Source organism: Fringilla coelebs (genome assembly GCF_963513975.1).
Source record: "Fringilla coelebs genome assembly, chromosome: 9".
NCBI classification, from domain to species: domain Eukaryota; kingdom Metazoa; phylum Chordata; class Aves; order Passeriformes; family Fringillidae; genus Fringilla; species Fringilla coelebs.
Window position 1 is genome coordinate 2544154 of NC_140067.1, and position 17099 is coordinate 2561252.

Genomic DNA, 17099 nt, shown 5'->3' on the forward strand with positions numbered 1-17099 from the left:
GCTCTAGGAAACTGGAGCCTGGGATAAATGGGACCAAAACCTGAACTCTTTCCAATTTCAGCTTTAATGCTGTAAAAGATCCAGCCCACACTCTGTGAAAGAAAACTTTCTTTTTCCTTTGGACTTTCTTTCTTCTTTCCTTTCAGTTTTTTTCCTTTTTTTTTTTACCCTAGAAGAAGACTGCTACATTGCAACCTGCTGACACTGATGCTTAATGATGCACCACTGTGATATTTTGGGCAGAAACTGCATGTACCAGAGCAGTTCCACTGCCTGCAGAGTCTCAGTGTCAGGGAATTCAGGAGAACCCAGCACAGACACCTCTGCAACAGAGACTTGTTTACTAAAAGAACTGAATTTGACATTTAAAGAACTCAGTCAGGCTTCTCTTCCACTGCAGCAAAGCATCTCTCAGATGGGAAGTGGAGAGGAGGCAGCCAGGGCAGGGGCAGAGAGGGGTTTGTGGGCTTTAGCATCACTGATTGCTGAGCTCATGCTTGAACTGATACATTTTAATTCATCTGCAGAGAATTTTTTTTTTAAAAAACCAGCATATCCATGAGGAAGATTAAGCCAAAGGACACAGAAAGCAATAAAAGATTACCTTTGGTTTACCTCTGTTCTGCAAGGGCTTTTGCTGGCAGGCAGATAAATCACAGTTTGTTTAAACAGCTACTGAGCATTTCTGCTCTCAAGACAGAGGTGTTATCCTTGCTGAGACAGCTCTACCTCTGCAACATTAATTTCTACTCCAGCCATTCCAACTCCTGATTCACAATGGTTAAATAAAAGAAAACACATTTGCAGCCTCTGAGCACAGCAGAAACACCAACAATTTAAACAGGAGCATCATCTGATGTGACACAAGGCAAAATCACCAAGTTTTTATTGCAGCTCATCCTCCCTGTCTTCAACAATTTATTGGAGCAATTGCCTGTTAGGGGCATTGTTATTTTCCATGTTTTCTGTGTCTGTGTGTGCAGCAAACAGGATTTTAACAGGAACTCACCAGGGGGGTGTCCTTGCCCCCGACGATGCTGAGCCCCAGCCCGGAGCGACCCTTGGAGATCTCGATGGTCATCTCCTGCCCTGGGATGATGGGACAGGTGGCTGGATCCACAGGCACTGGGGGTGGGAAGACACCTGAGAACACCACAAGGGCAAGGAATCAGTCACACAGCACGGCAGGAAAGTGAGAGCCAAAGGGATGGTGAGACAACAGCTAATCCAGCTTTTTCTTTTTGCTCTCCACCTTCACAAAATGGAGCTGGAGGGCCACTCTGAGTCACTTGTGAGGTCTCAAAACCAGAGGGACTCGAGTTCTGGGAATAAATGCTGCCAGTAAAAGCCTGTGAGGACACCTAATTCAGTTTTAAGCTCTGCAATTCGGATCATGATGGAAAGGGGCATTCCTTTCAGGAGAGGCAAAGCCATATTCCAGCACCATGGAATGAACAGCATGCCCCAAACTGTCTATTTTTATATTCCAATATAAAACAAGAACATCTTTGCATGTAAAAGTCAAGAAAAAACAAGTGAAGACATCTCCAAGCTCTCAAAAATTGTGACAGGAGAGAAAAACACAAACACATTATAAAATAACTGAGAATAGGTCATTGGATGCTCAAAAACAAAACTTCAGCAGCAGTGATCTGGAAAACAAAATGAAAACACCCATTTTGGGTCAGGGGAGCAAAAATCCTCCACACTGTGGCAAAATGAGTGTTCCTACCACGGCTGGGGACCTCTGGCTCTGGAGGAAGGAGAGGAGGTGCTGGCTCCAGGGGTAACTCCTGGCAGCTCCCTGGGGCTCTCGTGGAAGATTTGGGCTGTTTGATCTGGCTGAGCACCTGAAGGCAAAGCAGAAGCAAGAGAGATCAGCTCTCAGTGCCCAGGATGTGCTGAGGTCACTGTCATCAGCTGTGCCCCACCAAATCCTCCAACCCAACAGGAGGAAAAGAAGCAATTCCCACACATTTACAGACATTTTTTACATTTCCATCAACAAAATGATTTGAATGTCTTCCCAGTTAATCCCTTCCCCCAAGAATCCCTCAGTCTTTAACCACACCAAGCCCTCAGAACCCTCCCTTGCTGGTTAACATGGACACAAACATTTTCCTGAACACACTTACATTTTCTGGGAGCTGCTCCTCTGTCTCCTGCTCATCTGCCACCACTGGTGTGTCAGCTTTACACTTCACATCCTAAAAAGTCAAAAAAAGAAAGTGAGGTGTATTGAAAATCTCTCACTAGCTTCAATAAAATACCCCCCAAAGCTCAGAATGATGATTGTAGGGAAATCCAGGGATGTTTTGGAGGGACAGGACACGGGAATGGCTTCCAGAGGGCAGGGATGGATGGGATATTGGGAATTCCTGGCTGGGCTGGAATTCCCAGAGCAGCTGTGGCTGCCCCTGGATCCCTGGCAGTGCCCAAGGCCAGGCTGGATCCCTGGGACAGTGGGAGGTGTCCCTGCCATGGCAGGGGTGACACTGGATGGGATTAAAGGTCCCTCCCAACCCAAACCAGTCTGGGATCCTAGGATTTCTCCATGTAAATCCATTTGTGCCACCAAGCAAAGCTGAAGCCCAAACCCTACAGGAGGTAAAGCTGCTGTGAGCCCAGGGAGTATCAGAAGTTATTAAAATATCAGGAGTTAGTTATTAAAATCCCAGCCCTCAGCTCTGAGGGCATGCAGGGCACAGCAGGGATCATCACACATGCTCTGGAATGACTGGGACAGCAATTCCCAAGGTGTCTGCAGGGACCCCCCAGTGCCCACAGCAGGGAGGGGCTCCAAGTCATCTGTTCTCTCCTCCTCCTCATTTTTTAGCTCTCCTAAACAAAGCAACTGTTTAAAATGCATCCTCCAGCCCCATTAAAAAGATCTCCAGCAATGGTACTGCAATCACTGGCTCCACTTGTAGCCTAATTTATTTCTCTACCTTTGCAATATACAAAAATGTATTTTTATATCCTACTTTTACAACTGTTTGCAGACAGGTACAGTGCCCTCCCTTGTTAACTCTTCTCTTTGATCCAAGTAATAGCTATTTTTCTTATCCCATATTAAAAGCCCTGATCAACAGCCCAGCTTGCAGAAAAGCTCAGTGCCAACTTCCAAAGATTACCTCAAACCTTTTTCAGACATTCAGAAGTTACTCTGCATCTCAGAAAGAATTTCTAACTAAGATAACAATTTCTACATTAAAAAAATGTAAACACAATTGTTTCAGCTTGGAAGTACTGGCCTTGTTTGCTGGAGTTTCATTGTGCTAAAACATCCCAACCCCCACAGGATCTTTTTTCCCCCCCCTGAATTTTTCTCCAAGCTTGCTGCAACTCTACAACTGCAACTATTATCCAAAAGGATAACAGGAAAAAAAGATAAAGGGGTGATCTCATTGTATTATCAGAGGTGTCAGGGGAGGGATGGAAGACTGCTCTGTCATTTTCTGAGAGATTGTTTTAATGAGCAATGAAAAATTACTTCATGCTTCCCTTTTTCGTTGTGATGTGTGACTAAAATCTGAAGCTTCATCTTGCACCACCTTTACATCTCCCTGCTCTTGTAACTGAGCTAGAGCTACCTGAACAAAATGAGCCCCAAATACACTCAGCATCTGTCAAAAGGCTGAACCAAATTCAACCCCTCAGCTCCATCCAAAAGCACTTTCACACAGCCCCTCCTCTTTGCCAGTGTTTCAAGGATCTGTTTTCTGTTTGCAGTGATCCAGGTTATTGTTCCAAGTTCAAACCTTTAGAGGCAAGTGAATCCATTCTCACATACCATTTTCACTTTGTCAGATTAAACCTTCCAAGAGCATCTCAAAGCCCCCTTCACCCACCAATTGTTTTCCAAGCACACCTTACAGAAAATCAGATTTCTTCCACCCAGGACCTTCCAGGAGGCCACCTCAAACCTCAGCTAACAAACACAGAGACCGTGCCTACCACTTCCACTGGCTCCAGTTCAGAAACAAAGTTGTTTTCCTTCCCCCTTCTTATCATCCCAGCCTACAATGATGTCCATTATACAACTTTATAGCTTTTAAAGTGATGAAGTGACAACAAAGAGTATGTTGTGAGAGACTGACAAATTTATCAGCAACAGATGAACAGAGAACGATGTGAATTTTTTAACTTTCCTTTTATTACAGCTGCCACTTGGTGAGACATCCTGCCCATGCTCTGAGCTGTGCATACTTGTGGAAGATCTCTGCTGATAAGCACATACTTTTTATTTACTCAGTGAACTTGATCTTACTTGTTGGCTTTCACATTCCTGCTTTCTCCTGCCACAGGACTGAGAAATTCAGTAACAATGGTGAGGCAGCACTGAGGCTCTGGTAGCAGCACCGTGCTGTGAAAAACAAGGCACTGTTTCCTTTTGCTTCACTAGAAGACAAATCTCCCTTCCCAAAAACACCAATTTCTGTTGTGCTGCACTGCAGAGCCAAAGCCTTAATGCCAGGTAAGAAAAAGCCCTGCTCCCTTTGGGACAGAGCCACCAGCACACTCCCAAATTCAGACCCACTCAGAAACATTCCCCATTTACAATCCTGCCTGAGAGAACACTCTGGAATTACAAAACTGGCTTTTGCTGTTATTTTTAACCCATTTATTCCCCTAAACCAAGGGCTGGCCCAACTGAAGGCATTGTGGAATGAGCAGTGGGCTCTGCAGGAATTCCAACACTTTTCCAAGGGCAGGCCTTTGCCTTTCTTACCTCTCTGCCACTGCTCTGTCTGGGACAACTCTTCTTTCTTTTTACCTTTCAACCCCTGCCCCTTGGCTCCACAGTTCCCTCCTTTCTTGCTGCCAATACAGTCTGGGTTTCCTGTGGTTCCAGAGGCATCTTCCCTCCACACCTACCTTGGATTGCTGCCATTTCTTTTTCCTGTTAAATTCACCCCTGCTCTAACACCACTCAATGAGCTGCACAGCACATGGGCTACACTAAAAATTCACCTTTGTGTAACATATTTGATGTGTTTTTATCTGCTTCAGTCTTTGAGCAATTTCTTCTATTACCTTGCAATCCCTCTAAATTTTCTTGCCAAGTTGAGCAAGAACTGCAATAAAAGCAGGTGAGTCCCACCTGCAAATACATCCAGGGAAAATCTGATTCCTTTCTACTCCAGCCCACCAGAGGAATCTGCACTGGGCTACCAAAGAGCAATAACTCAACCTTTTAGTGATCCATCAGGGACATAAATCAATCCATGGCTGATTAATTCTGGTGCTTGAACAGCACATAACACTTCCTAACTCTTGGAATTTGCAGACTCATTAATTAAACACTTACTAGCTGCAGAGCATTATGTATATTCAATTTATATCTGCAAACCCCAAGACACTCCTTGCAAGAGACATGATGGAGCAGGAAGAAGACATTTAAGAGGAAAAATATCCAGAAATGTCAGGTTTCCTTAGCTGAGGAAGTCCTGCACTCCTTGAAACTGGAGCAGGCAGCAAAAAGACTCTCTCAGCAAATCCTGAGGTACCTCCAGCTTACTCATGGTTCAGTGTTTTCCATTTTAAATTTTTAACACAGTGTCCAAAAAGAAGAAATCAGAGCTGCACCCTGAAGGACTTTCAGATTCCTGATAATGCCTGATCCTGACCTATCAAACAACAAAAATCTCCATCTGTGTCAATGGGAAGTTCAGTATTTATTGCAGTGCACACTGACAGAACCACATTAAAGCACAAGTGATGGCCTTAATGCAGAAATCACTGGGAGCAGCTCTACAGCTGTGCTGTTCAGGAGGCAAGACTGGATGATGATAATAGACATCTTGGCCTTAGGATTTATGAAGCTATGAATATAAATGAGAATATGATTTACAGAGCAGGCTTGTTCTAAAGTTTGTCACACACGGGTGGCAGGAGTGGAAACACAATCCCCTCACTCATCAAGAGCCCAAGAGAGGGCCAAAATGCAACGTGGAAACTCTTTATTTTGCCATTTTAACAAGCTTTACTGAGTGCCCAGTTCATGAAAACAGGCTGGGTATGTAAAGCTGAGTTTGATTCTGCTTTTACATGTACTGGAGGTTATTTGACAGAAGTGCTGCAACACTCCAATAAAAAGGCAGAGAAAACCAATCAAGCCCAGTGAGCCTCCACATTCTGAGCTCTGATCAACATTAAACATTGCTTCAAGTCACTCACAGCTTTGCTGGACTCCTCATCAGTCAAGCTCTTCATGACAACTTCCAAGCTGGGGTCTTCCTCACCACCTGCAGGTTCAGGGCCACTGTGGTCCTGGGAGAAAGGATTGACAGCAGCTTTTAAACACAGCTCTGAGCCCCAAAACAGCTGAACAGAAAAACTGGACAGTTCTACTCTATTTTGTTGTATTTTTTAGATAAGGGGCAGCATGACAAGGTAGAAAGATCCACAATTGAAGCTGATATAATCCCAGAGTCAGGGGGTGGATGAGTCTGGGAAGGCAGACCTTGGTCCTACCTGGCTGACAGAAAGCACCACAAGATATTCCCAAAATTGCCCTTTTGGGCAGCTCTGAAGGCCAGACTCACCCCTGCCAGCTGGGAAAGCTGGGACTGGCCATGAAGAGCTTTTCTCCAGAGCTCTGCCCCATGCTCAGCACTGTAAGGAATCCCAGTTTCCTTCACAGTCTGAGCAGCTGGGGAAAATCATGGAATGGTTTGGGTGGGAAGGGAGCATAAAGCCCATCCAGTGTCACCCCTGCCATGGCAGGGACCTTCCACTGTCCCAGGGCGTCCAGCCTGGCCTTGGACTCTTCCAGGGATCCAGGGGCAGCCACAGCTGCTCTGGGAATTCCATCCCAGCCAGGAATTCCTTCCCAATATCCCAATATCTCAATCTACCTGCTTTCACTTCCAGCCATTCCCTGTGTCTGTCCCTCCATCCTTGTCCCCAGTCCCTCTGCAGCTCTCCCTGGATCCTTCTCCTCTCCAGGTGAGCATTCCCAGCTCTCCCAGCCTGGCTCCAGCCCTGCTGCAGCTCTGTGGCCTCCCCTGGACTCTTTAGGGCCAGAAACAAAACTATTTCTGAATTTTCATTAGGCATTTTTACATTTAAGTAAATGTAAACTCAAATGTCTCGGCCACCACTTGAGAGGACAAAGCACCTCTGTTCACTGCTGCAAAAAAAACCTCATTTTGTGGCTTTCTGGTGATTGAAACTTCTAAAAACATACTTTACAGCAATTAATATTTAATAGACTCTTTCTGGTGGCTTGCCCACAGTATCACACCACAACACAGGACCCTGATTTAAGGTGTGTTTACTGTCTACCACTTCTCATATAACAAAGATAGAGAGATAAGCTGCAGATAAACAGATAAGATAAAGATCAAGAGATGAGCTGAAGAAAACTGACACAGCAATCCATGGAAACCCTGCTAGTCCATTCCACCAGCCAGGCTGTTTAATGTGATCTGACAAGTTACATGTAGGGTGCATGTAACACACACTGTTAAATATTTACGTGGTATTTCAAAGATATTTGAAGATATCATTTCAAGATATAAGGCTATTTTTTCTTTATTTAAAGAGAGGAAGAGCTGCCAAAGAAAGCAATGTAAACTTCTGTACAACATCACCATATTTGGTTATGTTGATTTTATATCATAAAAAGACACCAGCAAGAAGTAAAAACCTGTATTTACTTATAAAACAAACATAATGTAAATGGTCAGAAGTTGCCATTAATGCATGAAACTCAACCCACAAACAAAGACACACTTGGGCAGAGTCTAATCACAGCCAGTTGACCAGAATGTGCCTAAACAAAGCTCTGTGCTTCCTCCTGAAGGCACAACTATTAAACAAAGCTGGGAACAAACACAGGTATTAAAGAAAAAAATGAACTCTGTGAATTTTTTGGGTGATTCAAACTCAGGTATTAAAGACAAAATGAACTCTGTGAATTTTTTGGGTGATTCAAACTCAGGTATTAAAGACAAAATGAACTCTGTGAATTTTTTGGGTGATTCAAACTCAGGTATTAAAGACAAAATGAACTCTGTGAATTTTTTGGGTGATTCAAACTCAGGTATTAAAGACAAAATGAACTCTGTGAATTTTTTGGGTGATTCACAAAGCACCAGCTGCACCTGGGACGCGCTGCTGGTGCGGAGGAGAGGAGGAAAAGCCAAAGCCCTGTCCACAAACGACTGAGATCCAAACAAAACATGAGCAGCTCCTGCTCTGTGCAGCACCAGGTCTGCAAGGAGCAGCCACCAGAGATAAGAGAATGTGGAAAACAACAGCAAGAGTGCAAAGGGGAGATGCATCCAGCCTCACCTCCCAGCCACGCTCGTGGAAATACCAGGAGTCCAATGCACATGGATTTATGGAGGCAAGACCAAACCCCAATTGAATTACAAAACATCTTTTGCTTTATTAGCTCAGATAGAAATAGGATTAAAAAGCAGCAGCGAGGCTAACCGTGTAGTTTATCTAGAAAATTTAGTTACACTGCATTGAGATGTCAAAATGATAACGAGTGTGGTGGCTGCAGGGATTCCTGGTGCACAGGGGAGCAACAAAAATCACAGAAAACACGGGCAGCATCACCCCACTGAGCCTGCTTTTGCACTGCAAGATCACTCCAGGCAGAACTGCCTCACCCACAAGCGGCTGGAAGGGGAGCAGGACGAGGTTTAAATTTGGAGGGGGTGGTAAGGTTTGAGTTTGGAGTCTCCTCTTCCTCCTGTGCAGTTTTAGAGCTGCTGTTAATGCCAGGCAGGTCTGTCAGGAACAACCAGATCAATAAAAAAGAGACAGGGCCACATAAGCCTATTAGGCCAAGTCTCTACCCAACGCATTTTACGAGCCCGGGTTTAATTACACAAGGTGCTCAAAGTTATCAGGAGCTGCTAATTATGATTAATCTATCCAATTTAGCAGCCTCTAATTAAAACCAACAGCCCACAAACCTTACCTCAATGGCAGAGTGGGAGCCTGAAGGCAGTGGGAAGGGGGTGACAGCCATCTGGTTGACTGCATCTTCACTTCTGCACAACAAAACAAAACAAAACGAAACACCACGTTACACACCAAACCAGGGTGGACAAACTCCTCCTTGGAGTTGGTTCTGCCCATTAAAAAAACACCCTCAACACCATGACAACTGTTTTTTATCAGAGCTGGAGCTCAGAAAATCATTTTTGCTCTGGTTCCTTGCTCCCCAGCAGATCCCATCCCTCCACGGGAGCAGAGGAGGCTCATCTGCATCCTGTCCTTTGGAAATCCAATTTTGTGTGGATTATCAGAGGATGCAGCTGGAGTTGATGGTCCCTACACATCCACAGATGAGCTCACGTTCAGTTAGCCTCTTTTAATGGTCTCCACATCTGTAAACTGCTTGTTTACAGTTTCACATTCACGTTACTGAAATACAGTACCTGTTTTAATGTAACAGATTGCTTTTTCTTTTTTTTTTTTTTGTTCATTTTTGCTGCAGTCTTTTCTAAAAGATTCAATGTAAAAACTTGGAAAAGATTTTATAAAATGCAGGGAGATGAGGAGATGAACACTGATTCTCCCTACATATAAAGTGAGTTGTTTTTCCAAAATGCTTATGATGTATGGCATCTTTTTCTCTCTCTTTAAAACGCCTCTGAAGTTGACATCTGATTAATTTGTTTTTTTATTTAACAGCATTCTGCCTCGCTGATGTTTTTCCTCAACTGCCATTTAAACTGATTTGTTTTCTGGAATTAGCTCTGTGTTTTTTTGGCCTCTGTAAAACACAACCAGGTAACAGATGACTTCAGTGATATCATTTAAGGCAAATCATCACAGAATCACAGAATGGTTTGGGTGGGAAGGGACCTGAAAACTCATCCAGTGTCACCCCTGCCATGGCAGGGACATCTTCCACTGTCCCAGCCCTGTCCAGCCTGGCCTTGGGCACTGCCAGGGATCCAGGGGCAGCCTCAAGCTGCTCTGGGCACCCTGTGCCAGGGCCTGCCCACCCTCCCAGCCAGGAATTCCTTCCCAAAATCCAACCAAAATCTGCCCCAGCCAGCTCACAGCCATCCCCCCTGTCCCATCACTTCGTGCCTTCTCAGCAAGTCCCTCCTCCAGCCTTTTGGCAGGAGGGATCTGTGATGCTGCTGCAGTTCTTGGATGAAGGGAAGTGACTTCTCCTGGCTCTTCCAGGTTTGATTTTCTCTCTACTACACTCCATGCTACCGTGACACGAGCAGAATCTTTTCCTCTTAAATTTCTGGGATAAACTATTATACTATCATGTGTTTTAAGCACATTTTATGGAAGTGCCTGAAAGGAAAAAAGTCTCATTTTCCCCCTGAAGGGTTAAAAACCACGGAGCTAGCATGTTCTGATCCCTGAGAAGTAACTCAGTGAATCACCAGCTCTGAGCACAGCATCAAATGGGAGTCCCAGCACCTGAAATGATAAATCCTGCAGGCAAAGGCTGGGGAATTCATTTCCTTATCTGAGAGCACACAGCCCCACCATGCAGAGGAGCCCAGAGCTGTCCTGGGTGCCAGCCTTCCCTGCCCAGAGCTGTCCTGGCACCCAGCCTCTCCTGCCCAGAGCTGTCCTGGCACCCAGCCTCCCCTGCCCAGAGCTGTCCTGGGTGCCTCCCCTGCCCAGAGCTGTCCTGGCACCCAGCCTCTCCTGCAGGAGGGAGAGCCCAGCCTGGCAGCGGCTCCTGCTGCACTCACAGCCCGGGACAGGCACCCAGCCCCGCATCCCACCAGCATCTCACAACTCCCAAGGGCATCCCAGCCCACAGGGAACACTGGGCAAGGATGTTCTCCCTGCTCTTATCTTGGTGAGACATCGATCTCCTTATGCCTGGTGCTTCTCTAACCCACAGGAATAAATCACCCAGTGATTCTGGGAATTTGCTGTTCCTGACAATAGTTTATGTGAAGTACAATCAGCACGAAAACCAACCCCGCTCTGCAGCTCACAATGCAGGATGCATGGTGTGCAATTAGGGGCAAACATGGAAATAAGAGATGTATAAAAAATATACAAATATATATTAAATTATATATAAATAATATATATAATTACAATATATAAAAATAGAATTGATAAAATATATTAAATTATATATTAAAATATGAGTATATAAATACAGGAATATAAAGTATTCCTATATAAAAGTATATATATTATATAAAAGTATATATATATTATATAAAAGTATATATATTTATATTATATTATATTATATTATATTATATTATATTATATTATATTATATTATATTATATTATATTATATTATATTATATTATATTATATTATATTATATTATATTATATATAGAATAATTATATATATTATATATTATATATTATATATTATATATTATATATTATATATTATATATTATAAATATATAAAATATATATAATCATTATATAATTATATTATATTATATTTATATTATATATATTTATATGGTATACAATTTATATATATTTATATAATATATATTTATATATACTATATAAATATAAATATATATTTCTATTTACTATATTTATATTTTAATATAAACATATGTTTTAAAATATAAGTATATAAATATAGGAATATAAACATACAAAATATAAAATTATCTGAACATATAATTATGGAAAATTACACAAACATATAAATATAGAAAATGATATAAATAAATAGATAAAAATTAAATATATAGATATAAAAAGTTAACATATTTTGTATATATAACATATACATATATTTTGTATATATACAATATAAATATATATAAATATATATTAAAAATATATTTAAAAGTTTATATATATTTCGTAAGAAATACCCTAAAAATTGCTAGACAGAAGCTTCATGACAAACTGGGGTGTAATTAATTATCCAAACTAGTTTTCACTTCATACAGAAACTCCTTTGTAATTTTTTTACACCAGTGGGGGAAAAAATATCTTTATGCAGCTTTAAGTGGATGGCCATTTTTATTCCAAGCAATAAAAAAACAGTTATGGTAATTCCCCTGGGAAAAAAATGCAAAAATATAAAAACCCCCAAGGTTACAGAGTGTCACAACTTGTAATCTCCCCCTGCTAGGACTCGTACATATTTAAATACTTTAATGCTGCTTCAAAGGAGAATGCTTCAAAGCAGAATCAAAGCAGGAATATATTTTAAAGTGACAGATCTAATAATAAATTGCTGTTTCTGCTCTCCACTTCCACAAGTGTCCTCAACTAAAATGTGAATTTATTTAGGACTAAAAGGAGCAATCATTTCCTTTTGATGCAGGGGCAGACATCTCAGAAGTCTGAACATCACATTCAAATCCCAGCGACCGCAGATGAGCATTCCACAGATTTGCCAACTGCTGCTCCAGAACCACCTCCAAGAAAGCTGCTCCCAGCTGCTGGTGCTCAGTCCTGCTTGGGGTGGAGGTGTCTAAACCTTGACACTCAAGATGCAGCCTCCATTCTCCATTCTCCATTCTCCATTCTCCATTCTCCATTCTCCATTCTCCATTCTCCATTCCTTACTACATTTTACTTCCTTCCAGCCTAAAAGGAGCCCTGGCCATTCCCCATCCTGGCTCGCAGACCAGAGCAATGAAATCCTGATGTTGGGCTCCATCTGCACCTTTGCAGCTGAAGCAGAGGCAAACACCTTTGTTACTGACTGAAACACCACAAACCTGGGTACAGAAGGAGCTGAGGAGAGCCAGGAGCAAAGGGAGATCCAAAGGGAGCGCCCAGGAGGGAATGAAGGGAAGATGAGGGTGGGTGCAGAAAGGCAAAGCCAGGAGAGATCCCGACCCAGACCCACTTGGAGGGGCAGCCCCAGCAGCTGAGGGATGGAATTCAGCACAGGACACCCTGAGCTGCTCCCTGGGGGCTCCTGACAATCCTGACCCAGCACAGAGCTCCCCAAACCAAGGGGGAAGAACCTCCTGCCAGAATATCTGCAGCCACCAACAGAGAGAGCATCCACAGCTTTGCAAGGGGCTGTGGATGCTTTTTGGGGGAATACATCCAGAATCTGAAGGAAAACCCAAGAATGACACAAAATTTTAGATAGAACAGAGCTGTGGAACAAGGGAACAAATATTCCAGGATAAAAATTCCCAGGATAGAAAGTCTTGCAGATTATTAAAAGCTTATAAATGTATAGGTAAAAAATAGTGTAAATAAAGGTAGAGCAAGGGGTTAAATGTTTCTTCCATAAAGTGACAGCAGGACATAAAAAGTCTTGCATATTCCTGAAAGTTTATAAGTGTGTCTGTAAATAATAGTGTAAATAAATGTAGAGCAAGGCAATAAATGGTTCCTCTGCAAGGTGACACCAGGACATAAGGAATGGCAGATTATTGAAAACTTATAAATATATATGTAAATAATGGTGTAAATAAATGCAATAACAGTGTAAATAGATGTAGAACAAGGGAATTAATGTTTCTTCCATAAGGTGACACCAGGACATAAAGTCCTGCACATTGTTGAAAGCTTTTAAATGTATATCTAAATAATAGTGTAAATAAATGTAGAACAAAGGAATAAATGTTTCCTCTGCAAGATGACACCAGGACATAAGGAATGGCAGATTACTGAAAGTTTATAAATGTATATGTAAATAATAGTGTAAATAAATGCAAGAATAGTGTAAATAAATGCAATAATAGTGTCAATAAATGTAGAGCAAGGGAATAAATGTTTCCTCTGCAAGGTGACACCAGGACATAAGGAATGGCAGATTATTGAAAGTTTATAAAAGTAAATAACAGTGTCAATAATGCAATGAGAGTGTAAAATGTAATAGTGTAAATGTAGAACAAGGGAATAAATGTTTCCTCTGCAAGGTGACACCAGGACATAAGGAATGGCATATTACTGAAAACTTATAAATGTATATGTAAATAATAGTGTAAATAAATGCAATAATAGTGTCAATAAATGTAGAACAAGGAAATAAATGTTTCCTCTGCAAGATGACACCAGGAGTGTCTTGCAGACTGTCCAAAGCTTATATTGTCCACATCCTGCTTGTTAAGTTAAAATAAAATTTAAAAAAAAAAAAATCAAAATCTTGTATTTTCTCATCTTTGCCTTCCCTCTGGAAGCTCCTTTGGAAAGGAGGAGCTGCAGGAAGGCTGCACACTGAGCAGGCACACCGGGTTTCTCCTCCAAGGCAGGACCTTTGTGCACCTTCCTGAAAAATCTCTCCCACAGCAGCAAGAAGAGTCTTGTCCTGCACTTCCTCTCCTTCCCCCCCAATTACTGGGGAGCCACAGGTACTCTAAATGAGCAGCTAATGTTCTCACAAACTGCAGCTTAGGTCATCAAAGGTTTTGGAGGAGCCCACACCACTGAACTTCCTGAACCATTCCTGAGCCTGTTCCCACATGTGCCTGACAGAGAGGAGGAAACAGCTCTGGAGAAAACAGGAAAAGTTCAAACTTGCACACACACAGGGCCTGGCAAGGGCTTGGTGTTAAAGCTTTCCCACATGAAAGGGCCTCAGCAATCAAAGCAAGTAAAAACAGGAGTTTATACCCTCAAAATTATGTAGGTCTGAACAAATGTAAAAATAATTTATACTTATAATTATTATAGAAATAATTTCTAATAATTTTCTAATTATCATAGAAATAATTTCTAATAATTTCCTAATTATTATAGAAACAATTTCTAAAGCATGGCAGTGTTTGAGGGTGGCCCTAAACATAAGCTGTCACTTCTAGAGGCTCTGAAAGAAGAGTCAAAGCCACAGCAGTGTTGAACAGCCCAGACACTCCCCAGTCCTTGGAGCAGAAGGATCTCTCTCCTCTGCACATCACCATAAATAACAGGAGATTACACCTGGAAATGGAAGGAGGGCTTGGGTGACAGATTTGTGGGCTTCACAATCCCACCAGCAGGAAGCAACAATATCAGAGCAGGGGCTGCAGTGTGGGAGGGCTCAGGGCAGATGACAGATGGAATTTAAATCAGAAAAATCCCCCACTATTAAAGCATTTCTCGTGGTTCATTCCAGCACAAGGCAATTTTCTTTTAAGGGATAAAGGTAGACCAAGGAGTGACTCACAGGACTGAGCACAAAGGGAGGATGGCTTGAAATCAGTGGAATTCACTTTGATTCAAGCACCCAGCTATATTTGATCTGCTCATTACACCAACACTGAAGCACCAAACCAGATTAAAGGCAGTTAATTGAGCATGGAAAAAAAAAAACCTGAATTTGCTGATTCATAAAATTCTCGCTGTAAAAGAGAATTCTGATGTAAACTGGATTTCCTACTCCAGATGTAAAATTTAATTACATTGTTTCATTAGGCAGGTTACAGGGATGGACTTACAACACAGGACCAAAACCCACAACGGGTAGGAACACATCTTATTTTGGGAACTGGGGCACAGACACTCCTAAAAGAAGCAAGTCCCTCTCTCACATCATTACCTGGCTAATTCCTGTTGGAGAATCAGAGCAAGGATTTCCAAAGGCAACTAAGGCATTACATCCCTTATTGCCCCTAAAAAAAAAAGGAAAGTGACACTCTAACTGCAAATCTTTTAGATGCTCTTGGAAGCTCAAGTAATTAATGAGACCCCTGGCACACAGGGCTGTGTTAAGACTTATATTTTGGAATCTGGCCAAAATCAACTGTTTTAAATAATCATCTCCAACTTAATTGAGGAAGAGATGCTCATAAAGCAGAGTGAGGAGCCTTCAGACATAAGGGGGTGTCTGTGATTCTCCCAGCAGCTCCTGAGCTGTGTCTCATCAGCAAAAATTCCAGGAAAGGGTGGGAATGCAATTGTAACACTACCTGGGTGGAAAAACGTGTGAACAGACTTTTATAGCACACGTGGTAAGCCAGGGTTTCAGCAAAAGTCCAAAAGGCTGGGGATACCTTTTATCCTTTATCTTTGTCTAGAAAAAGAAATAAATGTGGGGCTGGAGCTGGATAATCTTTGAGGTCCCTTCCAAGCCAAACCATTCTGTGATTCTCTGGAGTTATTTAATGATGGTTATTACAGCTCTCACAGAAAGGCTTTTCTGTGCCCAGGAATTTCTGGGCTTCTTTCACAACTGATTAAGGAGTTTATGGAAACATCCCCCTGCCCTGCACATGAACCAAAACACCAGGAGTAGGAAAACCTGGATGCTGTTTCCTGCTTCCAAGGGGAAAGCAGCCTGCTTATCACTCAGCATCCTGCATCTCAGGGAAAAAGGGCCTCAGGGTATCAGAGAGGGCACTTGGAGCAGCCCAAAAATTCCACCAGCTTGGCTTTTATGCCCTGAACCAGCTCAGTCAGGACCTTTTCAGGCTGTGGATTGATGTGCTTCTGCAAAAATTATAACCTCCTCAGGTTTTTCACTGGTGAAATGAGAATATTTGTATTTTGATGAACATGAAGAGCAAATTAATTTCTCTCAGAGCTCCTGCAGTCTGTGTCATTTTGCTGTGGTGAGCTGTGGTGTAACATAGCCAAAACACATCCAGAGGCACAAAAAGGCCACAGCTCACATCTCCACTCAGCAGCACCCACTGGGTTTGTGCTCTGAGCTGGAGGAATGGGAAGCACCAAGACAGGCTGGGCTCATGGAACAGGGTTTGCATGAGAAGAGCAAATAATTCCTGTTGGTCCTTAAAATCCACATTTCAGAGAGACAGATTAATTTGTCTTTGCTAGGACTCGAGCACACATTGAAAAACAAGGGAGATTGGTTCTCTCCCCACGTTTGGGGCAGTGCTCCAGTTCCTGGGGACATCCTCTCAGTGGGAGAATGCCCTTTTACTGCTGCTCCAGGGTCTGCCTGGGCTGAGCAAACAAACCCATCAGCTCTCAGGGTGAGGCCAAGAGTTGTGCTCTTGGGAAGGTGGAACTTTACACCCTCAGCAGCAGCATTTAAAAGCAGAAATTGTTGTTTTTTTTTCCCTAAAATCTCTGAGATGGAAACAAGAATCACCCAACGGTATTTCCAATATCTATTTCTAGTACCTCTTCAATATTTGAGATAAATTTTCACCTTGAAACTCACAATAAGAAAAGGAGAATTTTAGCTAAGAACCTGCATGGCTTTTGTCTCTCAAAGGGCAGAAGACACACCAAGGACCCAAAT

The 17099-nt window shown here is 42.4% G+C and overlaps 1 protein-coding gene across 1 annotated transcript in view; it reads right to left on the minus strand.

The window, feature by feature from the left end:
- PATJ (PATJ crumbs cell polarity complex component) overlaps positions 1 to 17099 on the minus strand; it is a gene marked incomplete at its 5' end in the record, with an annotated part of 135218 nt that overhangs the window by 30449 nt on the left and 87670 nt on the right. The window contains 5 exons of the mRNA XM_084211323.1: positions 1010 to 1143; positions 1733 to 1850; positions 2136 to 2207; positions 6181 to 6273; positions 8942 to 9014. Of these exons, the coding sequence (XP_084067449.1) occupies positions 1010 to 1143; positions 1733 to 1850; positions 2136 to 2207; positions 6181 to 6273; positions 8942 to 9014 (490 nt within the window). The remainder of the gene's footprint in view (positions 1 to 1009; positions 1144 to 1732; positions 1851 to 2135; positions 2208 to 6180; positions 6274 to 8941; positions 9015 to 17099) is intronic.